The following is a 17,146-nucleotide window of genomic DNA, read 5'->3' on the forward strand; positions in this document are numbered from 1 at the left end:
AGCCTGGTGAACAAGCACCTTAGTATTCAAGGGATAAAGGTTTCCATTCCTCAGGAAAGAGATTATGCAGGGTTGGAAAGGAATTGAATCTGGGATTTCATTTTTTTGAGCTGATATGTGCAGAGCAGGCAGCAAGGCCTCTTGGGGTCATAGTTTAAGAAGAATGGATATTGGCACCTTCCCTCACCAGGATATAATCAAGATCAGGATAACAACTGGAGAGGGTTGCTACAACTCAGGTGCAGAGATTTCAGACCTACCATTGCTTGTTTCCTAGGAGTTGCATCTAGATAGCTCACTCAGTCTACTGAAGAGCACAGTACAAAGTTGCAGAACTCAAAACCACAAACTGGGGGCTGGATGCCTGTTTGTTTTCCTTTAAATGGATCTGAGATGTATCTGAGACAGTAAGGTTCTTGCTCACTGTTATGCTTGAGTGCCCTCCTTCCACACAAAATTCAAAAGGCTCAGACAGCTAATTGCAAGTATCAGAAAGCTGAGCCACTACTATCAAAACAGTAAGAGTAATTTACAACATACCTGATGTGGAGTGTAATTAGGAGCTGAAGCACCCATTAGCAATCAGAAAAGTGGACAAATTGGTTTGTATCTACACAGACTAAAAATGTTACAATTTAAATACAACCATCTAATGTTTTGGGGTTTTTCCCCCTCTATCCTTGTTCCTAGCGCTGCAATTGTCACTCTTTTCCCCTTTCCCATGGTAAACCATGGGATTACCAATTTATCCATAGAGGTACAGTGCTGTCCTCTCTCAACAAGACACCTCTGACACCTGTTTAGTCAAGGACCTAGCATGTGAGTCCAATGATTTCATTTAGCCTTACATCAACTCAAAGGCAACAGCATCTCACTGAAATCTGAAAGCCACCCAATCTGGAGCAGTTCAGTTTTGGGGTTTTTTTTGTAATTGAATAGAACCCTGAAGATAGAGAAAAAAAGCTAGTCATGTCACTTCTGTAACAATATATAAGATTTTTGGACACTTTTTAAACCAACCTAAACAGTTCTATGGTCTGTTCCTCCTTACTGCTAGAATTGCTCTGCCCACTGCTCATTTTCCATCTGGTGTGCCACGCGATCTTTTAGATCTGCAAAGAAGTTTTTGTACTTCAGGTGACATATATGCAGTTCAGAAATTTCTGTATGCATAGTCTCGATTCCTCTACAGCAGAAACCACTCATCCTACAGTTTTTCTTGTTCTGCCCAAACCCACTGGACGAGAAATGGCTTTTGCTCTGCTCTTCACCTTTTCAGGAGCAGTAAGTAATGTATGGGGATGGAGCTGATCAGTGGCTGTTTCCTGATGGGCTCAGGTTACAGACAGCATTTGTTCTCTCTGCTACAGCACCAAGTGGAGCTTGGAAAGCAGGTATGGACAGCTGCAAACCCAGGGACTAGTGTGGGAGGGAAGCAGAAGAGGAGGGGCATGGGCAGCCTCATCCTCAGTCCTTCTGGCACAGACTTCTTTTCTGCCATAAGAGCTTCTCCAGCACCAACTGCCAAACCTGCACTTACATCTTGGATGAGACAAATTCCTTAGCATTTTTTTTTTGTTGCCAGTACCTGGAAAAATCTTCACTAGAGACAGACAGGACAGAGCTTGGAAGAATAATCTGAAGAAAATTGCTCCCCAAAGGGAAGATACTGAGCACTGGAAACCACCACGTTTTCAGCCTCTGGCCACTGCTAGCAAACACAGACCTGCCTGGTAGCAGCCTGGCTCCATGGAGGAGCAGAAAGACAAATTTGTGGTTTCCCTTGGAGCCAACATCAGCAAGTGCAGCCCTGAGACTAAACAAACAGGGACCCCAACATGCTGGTCAGAAGCAACCAGGGGGGGCCCGGAGGTGGTGATTGTACCAGTGCTTTTTGGGTTGATTTTCTTCCTGGGAATGGTGGGAAACACACTGGTGCTGGTTGTTTTGGGGTGTCTTCAGCCCAGGGGATGCGCATCACACAGTGCTACCAACATCTTCATCCTGAACTTAAGTATTGCAGACTTCTCTTTTCTGCTCTTCCGTGTCCCCTTCCAGGCCACTATCTACTCCCTGCCAGAATGGATCTTCGGTGCCTTCTTTTGCAAGTGGGTTCACTACCTGGCCATGGCAACAATGCTGGTCAGCATCTTTACTCCGGTGGCTATGTCTGTGGACAGATACATTGCTATGGTCCATGCCAAGTGTTCTCTCCACATCCGCAGCAAGCGCAACACAGCCCTCGGTGTGGGTGCCATTTGGCTGCTGTCTCTTCTCATTGCCATCCCTGTGGCCCAGCATCAGGGCCTTGTGAATGGTCATCAGCAAGCACCCAACAGCTCCTTCTGCTGGGAGCACTGGGCAGATGGTTCAACAGCCAAGCGGATGTACAAGATTACCATCCTGCTGGTGGGATACCTCTTGCCCCTGGTGCTCATCACCTGCTGCTATGCCAAGGTGGGTGAGAGGGACATGATTAATATATAAATTAAGGGAAAGATCACTCCCAAACTCTTGGTGGCTTGGATGTGTACACTCAAGCTGGTCAGCCAATAAATAACAGATCTAAACTTTTCCTGGTATTAGAATACTTGCCTGTGGCAAAAGAAGGGGAGGGAAATGGAGAATGAAATTACCCTATGTCACAAAAGTGATTACACCACATATGCAGAGAGTGTACAGAAATGATATCTTTTTTGACACGAAACTCAGACACTGTGTCTTGCAAAAACAAATCAGTTTTTGGGGTGAAGAAATCTCTTCCTGTCTTTTTGTGGATTGCTATTGCTCAAATTTTTGTTTCCTTGACAGATCTTTAGCATGGTTAGGACTGATAGGATGTCTAGGAGTTGTGCTAGCATGCAAAATAAGTTTCCTGGGAATTTTAAATTAACAGCCTACTGTGGAGTGCCATGGAACTACCAGAGACTGCAGTCACTTCATTGTCACTACTCAGTTGCAGGTCTACCCTCTTGGAATAAAAAAGTGTATTCCTGGAATTTAAGTTCATGCTGTTTAATCAAAAACTACATTACTTTCAATACTACTATGTTCTGCTATCATCAATGCTAAGGACAGGGCAATGCAGTTAGATTTAAGCTAAAAATTGCTAAACCTCAAGCTTTGCTTATCACAATAGGAAAAAGCCACTACAACTCTTACCTCTGGTCACTGCAGTTCCAGCAGCTGACTGGAAGGTCAGCTGCATTAAACAGAGGCCTTTTTTGTTCATTAATTGCTTTAGAAAATTTAGTCTGTTCACTACAAAGCACACAGAATAGGTATTGCTGAGTTACTGCCATGCTGTAATCAGGTTTTAAAAGCTTGATCTGGTAACTGGTAATTTCCCTACAGTGCTCTAACACTTCTTATGACTCCTTCTGAAAGGAGAACCCACACTGACTGCCCCAATTATTATTGCTGTGTTCAGAAGCAGCAGGACAGTCACATCAGGGCACAATGCTGCCAGCCTGCTCTCTGCCTCTCTGCATAATCAGCCCAGAGAATAAATGTGGATAATCTGAGGCACAATCTAAAACTCAAAATACATGGAAAGACTCCTGTGGATTTCAGAATAGTGCCAGCTGAGCTTTTAATATACGCTTAACTACATCATCTAGAAACACAGCAGTTTTAATGCTTCTTCCAAACCTTGTTTTATGAAGGAGAAAGGACTGTGGAGGGCTTAGAATTAAAAGTCTGAGAGCATTAAATTAAACTTAGGTTGAAGTCTTGATAAAACAAGGATTTAAATTTTTGGTGCTTATATAAGAATTTGAAATATTAATATAGACAATTAAATTTTCCATTCAATAAATTGCTCCTTTTCTCCCCTGCAAGGTTTTATATCATCTCCATATGAAAGTAAAGAACATTTCCAAGAAGTCAGAGAGATCAAAGAAGGTAAATAACTTTGATTTCATCTGTACACTGACTACAATATGATCTATGTGTCAGGTTTCTGAAATAACGAAGACTTTCTAAGCTCCATCCACATATTGTCATTCATGTACAAGTCTTTCAGCTCAGAATCCATGTTGACAGTCTGTTATACTTTTATAGACACAGTACTTAATGATACCATTATTGAAATGCTGTGAAAGCTCTGTATGTGCCTGCTGAACTGCCTTTTGATTTAGATTAGAACAAAATCCCATAAATATTATCTTTTTACACTGGCAGCCAGTAAGGTACTCAGGCTATAAAAACTTTGTTTGGTTGCTGAGTTCTCAAAAGAAGCATAAAGCCTCACAAGTACCACTTTGTCCGTCTGCTTGTTCCTGAACCTTGTTGCTATTAATGTTATTAGTCAGTTTGTCTAATTTCAAGAAGGTTCCAAGAAACATTATTTTAATCACCTTTTCTAAGGAAATAAATTATGCAATAAATAGCTGCTATGTGTTGCTTACCACAGGAACACCACCTGCTTTAGATGAAAGTTGCTCCACATTTGGAAGGTTAATTTAGCATATACAAAAAAAATCAAGCTTGTTCTGAAATACATATGAGATTTCAGTGGCTAAACCCTAATTGCCTTGATCTATCAAAAGAAAGCATAACAGCAAACTCTTTCAACAGGAGGTGATAAAATCACCTGATCCATATCTGTTAATTCACAGAGTGAATTAATCTTTACCATTCTGATATGGAAACCCAAGTGTCATGCTGGCACAAAAGAGTACACTCTCTAACTATGGCCCCTCAGTTCCTGCTTCATTCCTATTACTTCAAGTTAGCAGGGCATTTGAACTATTTCAAGATTTTTTAAAATATCCTGACATTTCTGAAACTAACAAGTGTTCTTCCAAGAACTCACTTGTTTTCTCTGCTGCTTCTACTGCCCTTTTCTGGCATAGTGTGCCTTCCAGGTCCTGTCCGAGTGCTGTGCTCAGCCTCCTGCACAGCCTTACCTGGTATGTGCTGCCTGCACTTGGAAGAGGCACCAGCTGCCCAGGGACTGAACAGAACTACACATGCAGGCAAGCATGTCTGCTGTCTGTTACTCCAGTACAGAAACAAAACCCAGCTGAAAGTGAAACTAATTGTCATTTTTTTAGCTATCTGTGTAATGAAGAGGAGCTCTGACACATACACCTAAAACAGAGAGACGCTACCACCCAACTTCCCCCTCAAGGAAGCCTTGTCAAAAAGTTCCCAGTGCACACTGGTATATAAAGCATCTTCTCTAAATAAATGCCAGGCTTCACCTCCATCAGGATCTAAAGATCTTGCTGCCATCTCCTGGAAAACACTGCCACAAGATATATCTGGGGTTGCAGTGTGGATTTCATTCTGTGCATTAGATTAAAGGAGAGGTTTAGGACTGCAAGCCTAGGGTGGAATTCTGTGTGACACTGACGCTGTGTTTGCAGAAGAGATATGTGACTCTGTTTCTCCATTTAACGCCATACTAGCTGCACAAGTTTGGCAGCCTTAAAATTGAGATGGTGTGATGATGCAGGATCTCCCTTTGCAGTTTTGGGTAATTGCTTCTTGAGGCCAGCCAGCAAGATCACGCACTAAGAAATCCTGTGCACCCCTTTACTTTGAGGTACATTTCCTGCTTTCTGTGTTATGCAGAACACAGTAAGTCTGTGATTTGGCTCCAAGGAAAGTTAACAATTTCCTGTGACAGTGTTGAAAAGTGTTTCATAAGAGCCTAACCCTAGGAACTCTGAACGTACGTTTGCAGTAAATAAGATGATTTAACAATGGAAATTAATGCAAACCAAGGTCTGCTCTGATGATGAAACAGCCCTGTGGTGTTTTCCTGGCCTCTGGAGTGCACACCAGGGTTCCTCAATGTTTTCTTGGTTTTGTCCTGTACATCTTTAAAGAACAAATAACAAGACTTGCAAACTGAACAATCCAAAACACTTTTTCTAGTGTAAGAATGTTTCTGAGGATGTGAATGTCACAGCTATTTTGCAAGCTCCCTTGAAAGGACAGTAGGAATTGTGGAACCTTGAGGTTAAAAGCTCAAATCAACAGACCACCTGAGCCATTCAAAGCTAATTAACTGCGCTTTTCTGGTGTTTATAGCTATAATAGAAAGGGGTATCCTGCCTACCTGGCAGAAGAGTAGTGTCTCCTCTTTTGTTCTCTTTTGCTTTCTCAATAATTCCCAAACATTTGCCTTATTTTTAAAAAATTCTCCTCTTCTAGCCACTAGGTGAGAACCAAGCTGTTCACAAACCTGCAGAGGCCCAAGGTGTTGCTCCAAAACTGTAATGGTCAGTACAAAGCACATCTATGAAGTTTTCTTCCTCAGTTTATGTATTCACTGCCTTACATTTACATACATGCAGATTAGGTGTTCATTGCTCTCAGAGCTAAGTACACACAAATACAGAGAGAACTCGTTTGGGATACTCCCTGGAGCACTGCATTTTGAAGGTCGTTCAACAGCTTGAGGTAAAATACAATTTCTTCAAGGCAGGCCATATTCTTTGAAGATCTTGGCCAAGAGAGACAAACAAAAAGTGCGCTGTAACTGCTTTTCTATATGCTGATCTATTTCTTTAGCTCCTTTTCCCACAAAGGCAAGGTTTTCATACAGAATGAATGCAATGTTCAAGGCCTTGGTTGGCACTCTAACAACAGGAAGTACAGCAAATGAGCATGGGAGATCCTGAGATCCATCCAGCAAAAGGATATTAGTCAGAATTGAAATCCTGCAAGTCATCTTGCTAGCAAGAGCCCAGGGCTGCAGGAATAGAGAGCATCATTACCAATTAGTGTATAATAGGAATATCATCATGCTCATAGGCATCTATGAATATAAAGTAAGTATAAAGGACATCAAGAGAGGAGATTAGTGACATAATAACAGAACGAAAGATGGGCAGATGAGGGGTTAGAACACTGCAATCAAGCTTCTTGGAAATAAAGGGTCCATCTCTTAGGTCACAGCATGGATCACCAAAATGAACTAATAACAACTGAAATTCTATCTGAAATCCAATCCCTCCTCTTCTGCATGACAGCCAATTGCCACCTCTGATTGCCAAAAAGAAAATACAGAGCAATGAAAAGGAACAATTTAAGCATGGTTTTCAGAGCACTAAAGACTAGTACTACACTCAAATGTAGTAAGACCAAAGGACAGTGAGAAGTGCTTTAGAAGTCATTAACAGATTCATTTGTGGTCAATCAAAGCAAGCTGCTGCCCACACTTAAATTTAGTTAAGAACAGGTATGGCAATTTTTGAACCAGCTCTTTGAAACATTAAGCATTTACCACTAAGATATAAGCATGTTTCTAGAGATCAAATGGTGCTTTGGGATATTTCTGTTAGAACTTTACAGGAAGATAGGAAAATAATGTTTTCAAATGCAACAGAGAGAGCTGGATTTGTGAACAAAGGTCTGAAGAACTTGGCAAGAGGAGAGAAGATAGTGACAGTTTTTACTTTGCCCTTTGGCTTAAAGAGAGACCTGGAGTAAAAAGGAGGATCTTGACTGCATTCTGTCTTAGGAAACAGAGAGACTCTAAAGCCACAATAATTGTTTTCCTTGGAAGCTACTAAGTACCTCCATCAGTACAGTGGTAGATTGTGCTAAGCCACATGTCCTTCCTGGGCACTGACATAGTGTATTGACAGTATCTAAAAGTAAAAGTTTAGGGCACCCTGAGTCACCATTTTTTTGCCAAGCCTTCACTACTGTAAAAGTACAATATATAGCCAAGTTCTAAACTCAGTAGCTTACCCAAATCAAGTCTGGGGCAAACAAAACATGCACCAATTGTCTCTCAAGCTGTGAAGAAAATGAAATGCAAGTTCAAGATCCATGTAACAAGAGAAAATAAAAAACATCATCAGACAGGCTTTGTATTAGAAGCCAAGAGAAAAGTCCCAGCCCACATACGAAGGCTAAGGAACTATGGTATAGTGCAAAGAGGTAGCACTACATTGAATAAGTCTACCTTTGGAGTCACAGCAGAACATTATTAATTGAGACTAGTTTTGGGGAGTAAGGGGAAGGATGACCCAAAGTCCATTATATCCCACATCTTCCCAGAGAGCAGTAATAAAGGAAGGGTCTGTGGTTATTTGCGGATAAGACAGTGTAGAAGGCTTTTTGATGCTTCTTCCTTCATAAACCTGGAGGGGCAGGGGGGAGGACGGTGCAGAAAGAGAGGAAATAAACCTTCCATCATATTCAGAAAACAGCGGCTGTCTCACTAATGAAGCTCAGTTTTGCTGCACACAACTGAGAATGTTCTGTTTAATAAATCTCTCACTGAATGTTCTTTGGTAGACAGTACAAATGGATGGTCTGACCAGCTCTAAAAAAAGATGTGCACTAGCTGTGTCAGACTATGAATAGATCATGAAAGGGACAAACTAGCTTTAGACTGCTCTGTCTAGCATATATTTTAATCTTGGGAATGTTGACTAATCTAACATACTAGGTAGTTCTGGAAAAAATAGGTAAGTCCATGGAATACTCAAAGCATTTAATTTATTACAAGAAATCTTAATTTTGCCTTTGACAAGTTGCCTGACAAGTAGAGGCAGCTTCATTAGAAGTTTATCAAGGACAACATGTCCATTCCCAACATTGCCTGTTGCTTTTTGAAGGACAGAGGAAGGCTAAAAGCAAGAAATAGCTTGTTCAGGGCTGAAAAAAAGAAATCAAAGGGAAAACAAAAAGCAGGAAAACATAAATTAGTGAGATCACCTATAAAAAACCCAAAAGAATAAGCAAGTAAATTCTAGGCAATCTGTACATGGTAGAAACAATAAGGGTGGGAAGTGAGAGCAGGTTATCTATGTATTTCAAGAAAACATGTATGACTCTCCCAACATCTTTTTCCCACCATGCTATTGATTCACTGTATAGCTTATGCACACTTAATTTGTCTGTATGACCAAAAATGCACTAAGTTATTTTGTGGAGCTGCTTGGAAGAATTCTTAGCGTATAAAGAGAGTTAGATAATCAAGTAGTGGCCATTGTCCATATCATGGACTAACCAAACCTTGGTGTTAACTGGGCACAGCTATACCAACAGCAATCCATTAACAATGCATGTTATCACAGCCCACCAAACAAACTCAAACAGCATACAAGCTATTTGGATCAGTCCTCTGCAGCTGGTCACAGTCTATAGTAACATTAGTTTAAACTACAATGGAGTTACCACATTTAAAGCTAATGTTTTGTTTCTGTTGCCTCTATCTTAACTAGATATTCCTTAACTTGTAAAACCAGACATGAATTATCTATATTATTGCTCTAGTATTGTCTGTGTTTTCCATCTGCAAAATCCCAAATAACTGGACCTCAGAAATGGCCTTGTGCTAATACATAGCAACTGCAAACCTGTGTTTTAATATCCAGCTCAGCATTAAATATGCTGTTCATTATTTCACAACAAAAAGAAAAATATCTCGGTATATATTCCTTATTCAGAAGAATATTTCAGTGCTTGTAGGCCCCTAATTTAAGCAGAAGGATGCTGTTAAAAGTTGCTTCGGTAATAAGCCTAAGCTACTTAACACTGAGAGAAGATAAAAAAGCACAACTATTGCTGGTGAAAGCCAACGATGGAACCTGTTTATTAATAATTTCTTTACTACCCATCATACCACACTGGCAAGCTAGACCTCACAAGACCACTGTCTGTGTCTTTCAGTTCCATCAGCTTCTAAGCATACCATAATATTTCTAAAGACAGCACCTGGTTCCATTTGAGGACACTTGGGAGCTGAGGTTGCTCACTGGCATGAACATACTTTGCCACCTCATTTGTCAGACTGCATTCTAGTTGGTAAAGCAAGGAAGCACCTGAAATATGCCAAGTACAGGGGTCAACCTGCATGTTACTGCCTTTCAAAATGAATACAAACTTAACTGAGAGACCTGTTGGACAGAAATAGTTTTTTACTTCCTTTTTATTTTTGGTAACTTGTATTGTAATGTTTTACCTGCACGTTCCAGCTTAGATGTTTTGATGTTAGATATATGTAACACATCTAACACATATAACCTTCAGCATAACAAGTATGGTGACAGAATGCTATAGAGTGCTTCAAAATGAAATAAAAAATCCTGCTGGTCTTCTCTAGCAGACAAAACAACTGCTAGAAGTAGCCATTATAACCACTGATTAAATGAGCTTTAAAAAAATTATCCCTCTTCTAGGAAAGTAATTGTATTCTATTCACTTGAAATCATGCAAGGGAATTATTGACAGAAGCACTGACCTAGACTAGCAGGGCTGTAAACCTTAAACCAAAATGAAGCCTAAATTTTCATGTTTCTCTGCTGCTTTTCTGCTACTTGTACAAAAATTCTCTTTAGGTGAAGAGTAATGTCCATATTCGTAAATTATTTATATTTATTAAAAAAAAGGACAAAATACAAATGAGAAATACTGAAGTTGAAATGTACACATTGTGCTGAAAATCAGGCTGGGGGAGAAGAAGGAAGTCATCTGCTGTGCATCTGCAATCCCTTCCAAAAAGGAGGGATTAAATACGTAAAAAAACGCTCACTTGCATTACTATTTGTATTTTTTAAAACTCCTGAAGTCAGGTGGAATTAGCCCTGCACAAATATAAGGAAAGGCTCTGAGGAGCCTCAAGTCAATAACCTCTGAGCATTGTTAGGTATTCCCTGAGTGTGCTAGAAGTAGAAAGAGAGAGGAAAGCAATAGCCTCAGTCTTTCTAAACTTGCCAAGTGAGGTCCTATTACCACAGGCCCCAGGGTCCTACAAAAGTTAGGTTGAAGTGACTTATAAATTTTTTTTTTTACTCTAGCTTACAGTAAATGGAAGTTATTTTTCATCCTTTTCAAAAATTTCCAGGAAAAAATAATAAAAATAGTTGGAACACACTCCCTTAACTATACTGGTTTAAGAAGTGTTTGTTAGATAGAGCAAGGAAACATCTTTAAAATAAAGACCAAGTTATATCTTGGAATGTATCCTGCAGATCCCCCAAACATTAAATTCACAGCATATTTATAGGGCAAGGGATGTTGCCTGCATTGGTATGGATCTCCACTTCAGGGCGAGTGGACAGCCTGGATTCACAGCCCTAAAATGTAGGCACCCCAGTCCTTGCCTTCAGCTCTCTTCCCACTCAGGTGCTTCACAGCCTGAGTCCCTCTCTCCAAGCTACCTCAAAAAAAGAACAAATCCCAAAGAAACAGTCTGCTAAATTTCTCATCAAAAGACCTCAAGCAACTTGTGCCACCAAGTGTCACTTTTGGTTTAGGCTGCCTTTCCCTGCACCCTTCTCACCCTAGCAGCACCCAACCACTTCTCATGCTGTGCCACCATGTTCCTCACCCTCTTCCTTCTCCCTAGCTGCAGCTGTGGGACTACCACATCTGCAGTCAGCAGCTCACCTCATGTTAATCTTTGTTTTGGGTGACTTCGAAAATCACTGTTTTCCAGAAAAATTTACCTCAAGTTGAGCTTTGGGGTTTACAAATGACAGCTTATGAGGGTGGCTAGCCAGCCTAATTGGAGAGCAAGTGCTGCAGGGGCATGTATCTAACCCAGGCAGCACACAGGCCAGTCTCATGTTCTCCTTCTCCTTCCTCTCAGGTGCATCCAGACTGATTTCCTCTGCAGTTATTTTCAACAGCCTTAATGGTCCTCTGCCTGCAAATATTAGAGATTTGCACTCTTCCATGTAACACAGGCAGCAATACTGCTGCAGTCTCTATATTCTTCTGAGTTTTTTTGGATCCTACCTCCAGTGCCTATAGGGTTACTTGATTGAGCCAAAACTGGGCAATCCTTGTTTTCCAGGGAGAGTTATTTTCTAGCATTCTTTTTTGTACTGTCATGATATGCCCACCTGGCAGTTATCAGTGGTGCCTGCATTATGCTGCCTTCACTACTGACACGCAAACTCACTTGTATCACAGACTCACTTGATCACTGCAACCATTGTGATCTTGTCTTTTCCAGACAGCGCAGACAGTGCTTCTTGTGGTTTCTGTGCTCCTGCTCTCCTGGCTGCCACACCACATCATCATGATGTGGGCAGAGTTTGGGCAGTTTCCCCTGAACAACATCTCCTTCACTTTCCGCATCAGCTCTCACTGCTTAGCCTATGGGAACTCTTGCATCAACCCCATCATTTATGCTTTCCTCTCAGAAAACTTCCGCAAGGCCTGTCGGCAAGTCTTCACCCGCAAATTCTTCCTGCGGCCAGTTCCCAGTGAGAAACTGGTCAGAATACGCATGGAGAACTTATCCACCACACACTCGACCACTAACCTGTAAATTGGGCTAGCAAATACATTTCAGGAGGGAGAAGAGGGGAAAGGGTGCTGATTGGGAGAACAGGTATACATGTGCATTTAAAAGAGCGGTGCAGCCTACAGAAATATAGGAGGATGGGGTTTTCTATCTGACTGTTAAAGACACTTGACAGAGCTTGTCCTAGGGTACCTTGCTAGACACTGGGCTATGTACAACAGAAGTATCTGAAATGTCCTTTGTAGCATCCACAAGAGAGAACTCCTATGTAGTTATGTCCATAAAGTCTAAAATAGTTACACAGAAGGCAGAATATATAGAGAGAAGAAAAGACCAGTTAATTACGTGTGTAGACAGTTATTAGGATGCAAACAAGGAGTGATGTGATGTCTAGAGATCACTGAAAAGTAGTTCAGGGTGGGGGGCATGGGGGGAAACCCCAAACAAGTCATTCAGTATGTCTTTGTTTCTTAAAGAAGTTTGGCCAGAGATGGGCTACATATATTTTTAGCTCATTAGCTGTGATAGGGTCTCCAAATGTCTTTGAAAGCTTTGCTATAGTATATACCTATTGGGTAGTAAACTCTTCCATGACATGTGTCACTGACCTGGCTGCCTGCATCTGGTGGCGTTATCAGTTTCTATATCCCAGGATCTGAATGTCTGTGTGCTCCTGAATGCAACTACTATTGTTAATCACTGCCTTTAGTAACTGTCTCTTTGTGAGTCAGAATAGGAAAGTGGTATTTCTTATGATATGCTTAAAAGAACTGTGGTTTAGTAATGCTTACAAAAGACTCTACTGGTAAATACAATGTTCTCTGAGAATATCTACCCAAAGCTTTTTATGGGCCACTTTGGTATGTAAATGCCAAAAGATTTGGGGTTGGAAGTTGCCTTTTTTTGAACAGTGCCCTAGCAACAACCAGTTTAGAGCATTCATACTGAGTTCAATGTTACGGTTTGTAAAGACATAAAAATTCATATTACTTCAAAATTAAGAAGCCTATGTCTGAAGGAACTTTATTATTTCACTGTCTTGTCTAATTTGAAACATTTTCAAATTATATGACAGCTGAAATGGAGACAGCTGGAAATTGCTTAGACAAATATTAAAACGTTTTAAATTGTACTCAAGAAACTCCAAGCATCTCATTTAAATTAATGTGTCTACAGTTAAAGGAAGCTACTTCCCAGCAGTTCAGAAGACCCAATACAATAGGAGATGCATATTAACATTATCCCCAGATTTCTGTTAAAGGATTTACCCTACATTAACATGTAACATGATACATGAATTGCAAGTGTCCACTTGTGAACACATAAATGCCTGGTTTTTAGTTAAACAAACTGCAGAGGAGAGGCAAGTAGTCCATGCAGTGAACACGATCAAAATACAGTTTCCAGTATCGGAGTGGATCACTCTTCTGTTTCATTTCTCCAAAACTGAAGGCTTTCTTACTGCATTAAATAATTTTACTGCAGCTTCTAACTTCCCCTAAGAACCCCTTACCTATGCAATGTGAAGGACACGTGCACAGTGTATACAGCCTTAAGTGATTATCTCTGCAAATTCCCTATTTTAGTTTTCACTTTCAGTCTACTAAGAGTAGCTCCAGCATCTTATGTCCTCTGAAACCAATTATTTAGCTACTATGGTGTGATCTTTTCATTTAACAGCTTACCATTTCTACAGATGGACTTTTAGCACAGGCTTATGTGGATAGCATGGGAAAAACAACCACTAACAGAAAAAGCTGAGACAAACCACCGCAACAGAGCCAAAATGTTATTTTTGTGTTATTATTTACCATGGATACAACCTAGCAGCTAAGCAGGAAATAACCCTTAATCCTTTCAGTTTAAAGCAGAAGAGAACAATGACACAGCATTCAAAAGCAATCTCATATTCACCCCATTACTCAACACACTTCTTTCCTTTAACAGGAGACATTTTTTGGCAGGTTGGCTTTTTTGTTTCATTCTACAATCAGAGACCAGACATGTCATTACAGCATGCAGAAAAAAAATGAGTAGAAACACCTAGATTTTCTTTTTTAAATTATGAATATGAAGCAAGAAGATCCTTTCCCAGTGAAAGGTAACCATTAAATGACAAATTAAGATCTTAAAAAACCCTCAAGCTTTATGTACTTTCTCATTCCCATGAAACTTTAGAGGCATCTGGTCCAGAATTCTCTGAATGAACCACTACATCCTGAGAAAATCAAACATTTGTCATTTAGCATGATAGATACATACCTACATGTATCTAGAATTGGTCAAAGCTGTATCGAAGTTAGTTATTTTTTTTCCCCTAACAGATTAGTATTTTTAAAGTTTTAATAATTAATGTTTATTTGCTGGTGGTGGGAAAGATGAAATGCAACAGAGCTGCACATCATGCAGGCACACTTTCATTCTCATTTGAATTTATGTTAGAAAGCCTGACGATTCCTCAGCCCTCTCCAAAGGCATTTTGCTACTCACAGAAAGTTGTCATGCCTATGAAAACGACTACTGCACCTTCCAGAACAGTTAACACAGTTAACGCCATTGTCTGGTTCTGAAACTCAGTTCTCTTTTCTTTCAGTCTAAATTACAAAATCTCATTCACTCTGCCAGTGAATGAGTCCCTATGAGGCCATTTATTACTGCTTAGCAATCTGAGTCAATCTCCTTTAGGTGGAGACTTATTAATAGAAGAGTCCATTCCTGGGAGACCTGTCCTTTTGCGGGCTGCAGTCTCTATTTTCCGTACCAGGTCCACTTCCCACCGATGGGTGACAAAACTAACCACGGCTCCAGGCGCCTTGCTGCCAACCCGTCCAACTCGCCCTGCACGATGCAGGTAGTCTGGTATTGTGTCTGGGAAGTCATAGTTGACCACTAGTTGCACGCTGCTGGTGTCTAGCCCCCGTGCAGCAAGGTCTGTGCAGACAAGGACAGAAACGTCACCGTTCTGGAAGGAGGCAAAGATGCCAGCTCTAGCATCTGCTGACATCTGTCCCTGCAACCTCAGGTGCTTGATTTTGTGGTCATCCAGAATATAGCCTAGCCAGTTGACAGTACTGGCAGTCTTGCAGAAGATGAGAACAGCCCCGCTGGATGCTGAGCGCTCCTTAAGTAGCTGCAGCAGTTCAGGCAGCTTGTCCTTGCCTTTGACACGGATAAACTTCTGCTGGACATGAGGTGGCAGACGGTGCAGGCTCTGGGTGGTGAGGGTGACAAACCGGCCCACATCGGAGAACTTCTCCAACGTCTCGGTCACCCCCGCGGGGAAGGTGGCTCCGACCACTACCATCTGGGTCCTCGGTTCCCCGGGTCCCGCCGGCCCGGGAGCTCCAGCGCTGAGTGGAGCGTGTGCCAGGATCTGTTCCAGCGGCTCCATGAAGGTCTCGTCCATTAGCGTGTCGGCCTCGTCCAGCACCATCCAGAGGAGCCGTTCCAAGGTCAGGAAGCGCCGCCGCAGTGCCTCCCGCAGCGCTCCAGGCGTGCCCAGCAGCACGGCGGGACCGGGCGGCGGGGCCCGCAGCTGCCTCCGCAGCCCGCCCGCCGCTCCACCGCCCATCAGCCCGCGCACCTGCAGCCCCGCCGGCCGGCACAGCGCCGCCGCCACCGCGCTCACCTGCACCGCCAATTCCCGCGACGGCAGCACCACCAGCCCGCGAGGCGACGGGAGCCCCGCTACGCCTGCCGGCAGCTCGGGGCAGGCAAGCAGCCTGTCCAGTAGCGGCAGCAGGTAAGCCAGCGTCTTGCCGCTGCCAGTCTCGGCGGCGCAGAGGGCGCTGCGGCCCCGGCGCAGCACAGGGATGGCGAGGCGCTGCACCGCCGTGGGGCGGTTGATAGAGAGGCCCTCCAGGCCGGTCAGTAACGCTGGCTGCAACCCCATCTCGGCGAAGGATGGGCCCTGCGGAGCGTCAGCCTGCGGCTCCTTCAGGGCAGGAGCCACCTCCTGCGAGGGCTCCAGCTGGAAGTAGTCCCCGCAGGCCTTCCTGTGCTTCCAGCCCGCCGACACCAGCTGCGGCCGCTCCCAACGCCCCACGGTCTGCCAGCTGGGCTGGCTCAGCTCCGGCCGCCGGCTCCGCAGCAACAGCTTCCCGGGCCGCGTTGCCGCCGCCGCCGCCGCCGCCGCCTCCCCTTGCCCGCGCCGACGGCGCTGCGCTCCCCGCTGCAGCCGTAGGCGCAGGGCCCAGGGGATGCGCACCACAGCCCCGGGGGGCTGCGCGCCCTCTGTCGCCCGGGTGGATACCAGGCGCCGCGGCAGCAGCGGGAGAATGACCACCGCCCCACTGCAGCCCAGCGCCATGGCGGCCTCTCACGTGTTGGCCTCGGCGCTTCCCGATGACGCCGTAAAGAGACGCTTCCCCCGGTTCCCCCGCCCCCAGGAGCCGCGGCGGAGCCACGCGAGGAGGGTGAGTGTGGGGCCGGTATCTCCGGCGGTGGTACGTACCTCTGGCGGTGGTGGTCGGTACCTCAGGCGGCCGTGACGACAGTCGGTACCTCTGGAGGCTCCGGTGGCGGCGGCTCCCGGTAATTCAGGAAGCGGCGGTGGCGGCGGCCCGTCATGTTCGCCGTTTGAGCTGATGGGTGGGGGCCGACACCCGTGCTGGCCCAGAGGGGTTCAGTGTACGGCCCGACTCCCCCTGTTCCGGGGGAGGAACCGGTGTGGCGGGAAGGACGCACACAGACACACACACACACCGGTCGCACCAGAGGGGTTCAGTGCACGGCCCGGCACCCCCGACTCGGGAAAAGGAGCCGGCGTGGCGGGAAGCGCGCACCCACACAGACGCCCCGGTCGCATCAGAGGGGTTCAGTGCACGGCCCGGCTCCCCCCACCTTGGAGAAGGAGCTGGTGTGGCGGGAAGCGCGCACACACACACCCCTCAGTCGCACCGCCGCCTCAGGGAGCCGCTG

The 17,146-nt window shown here is 44.0% G+C and overlaps 2 protein-coding genes across 2 annotated transcripts; one reads left to right on the top strand and one right to left on the bottom strand.

Moving 5' to 3' along the window:
• Window positions 1-1,749: 1,749 nt before the first annotated feature.
• LOC128973519 (galanin receptor type 1-like) lies at window positions 1,750-12,250 on the top strand. Its single transcript, XM_054389850.1, has 4 exons — window positions 1,750-2,457; window positions 3,841-3,903; window positions 4,330-4,332; window positions 11,933-12,250. The coding sequence occupies exons 1-4, from the start codon at window positions 1,750-1,752 to the stop codon at window positions 12,248-12,250; spliced, it is 1,092 nt and encodes a 363-aa protein (XP_054245825.1).
• Window positions 12,251-14,897: 2,647 nt separating this feature from the next.
• On the bottom strand, window positions 14,898-16,535 carry DDX28 (DEAD-box helicase 28). Its single transcript, XM_054389851.1, has one exon. The coding sequence runs from the start codon at window positions 16,533-16,535 to the stop codon at window positions 14,898-14,900; it is 1,638 nt and encodes a 545-aa protein (XP_054245826.1).
• Window positions 16,536-17,146: the final 611 nt, after the last annotated feature.

The sequence above is a fragment of the Indicator indicator genome, chromosome 19, assembly GCF_027791375.1.
Source record: "Indicator indicator isolate 239-I01 chromosome 19, UM_Iind_1.1, whole genome shotgun sequence".
NCBI classification, from domain to species: Eukaryota; Metazoa; Chordata; class Aves; order Piciformes; family Indicatoridae; genus Indicator; species Indicator indicator.

What these genes read in the sequence shown, in the direction of transcription:
- DDX28 (XM_054389851.1), bottom strand. Translation starts at nt 16,535, where the DNA reads ATGGCGCTGGGCTGCAGTGGGGCGGTGGTCATTCTCCCGCTGCTGCCG.
- LOC128973519 (XM_054389850.1), top strand. Translation starts at nt 1,750, where the DNA reads ATGGAGGAGCAGAAAGACAAATTTGTGGTTTCCCTTGGAGCCAACATC. An exon ending in TCACCTGCTGCTATGCCAAG is followed by an intron (nt 2,458 to 3,840) that starts GTGGGTGAGAGG and finishes CTCCCCTGCAAG; the next exon opens with GTTTTATATCATCTCCATAT.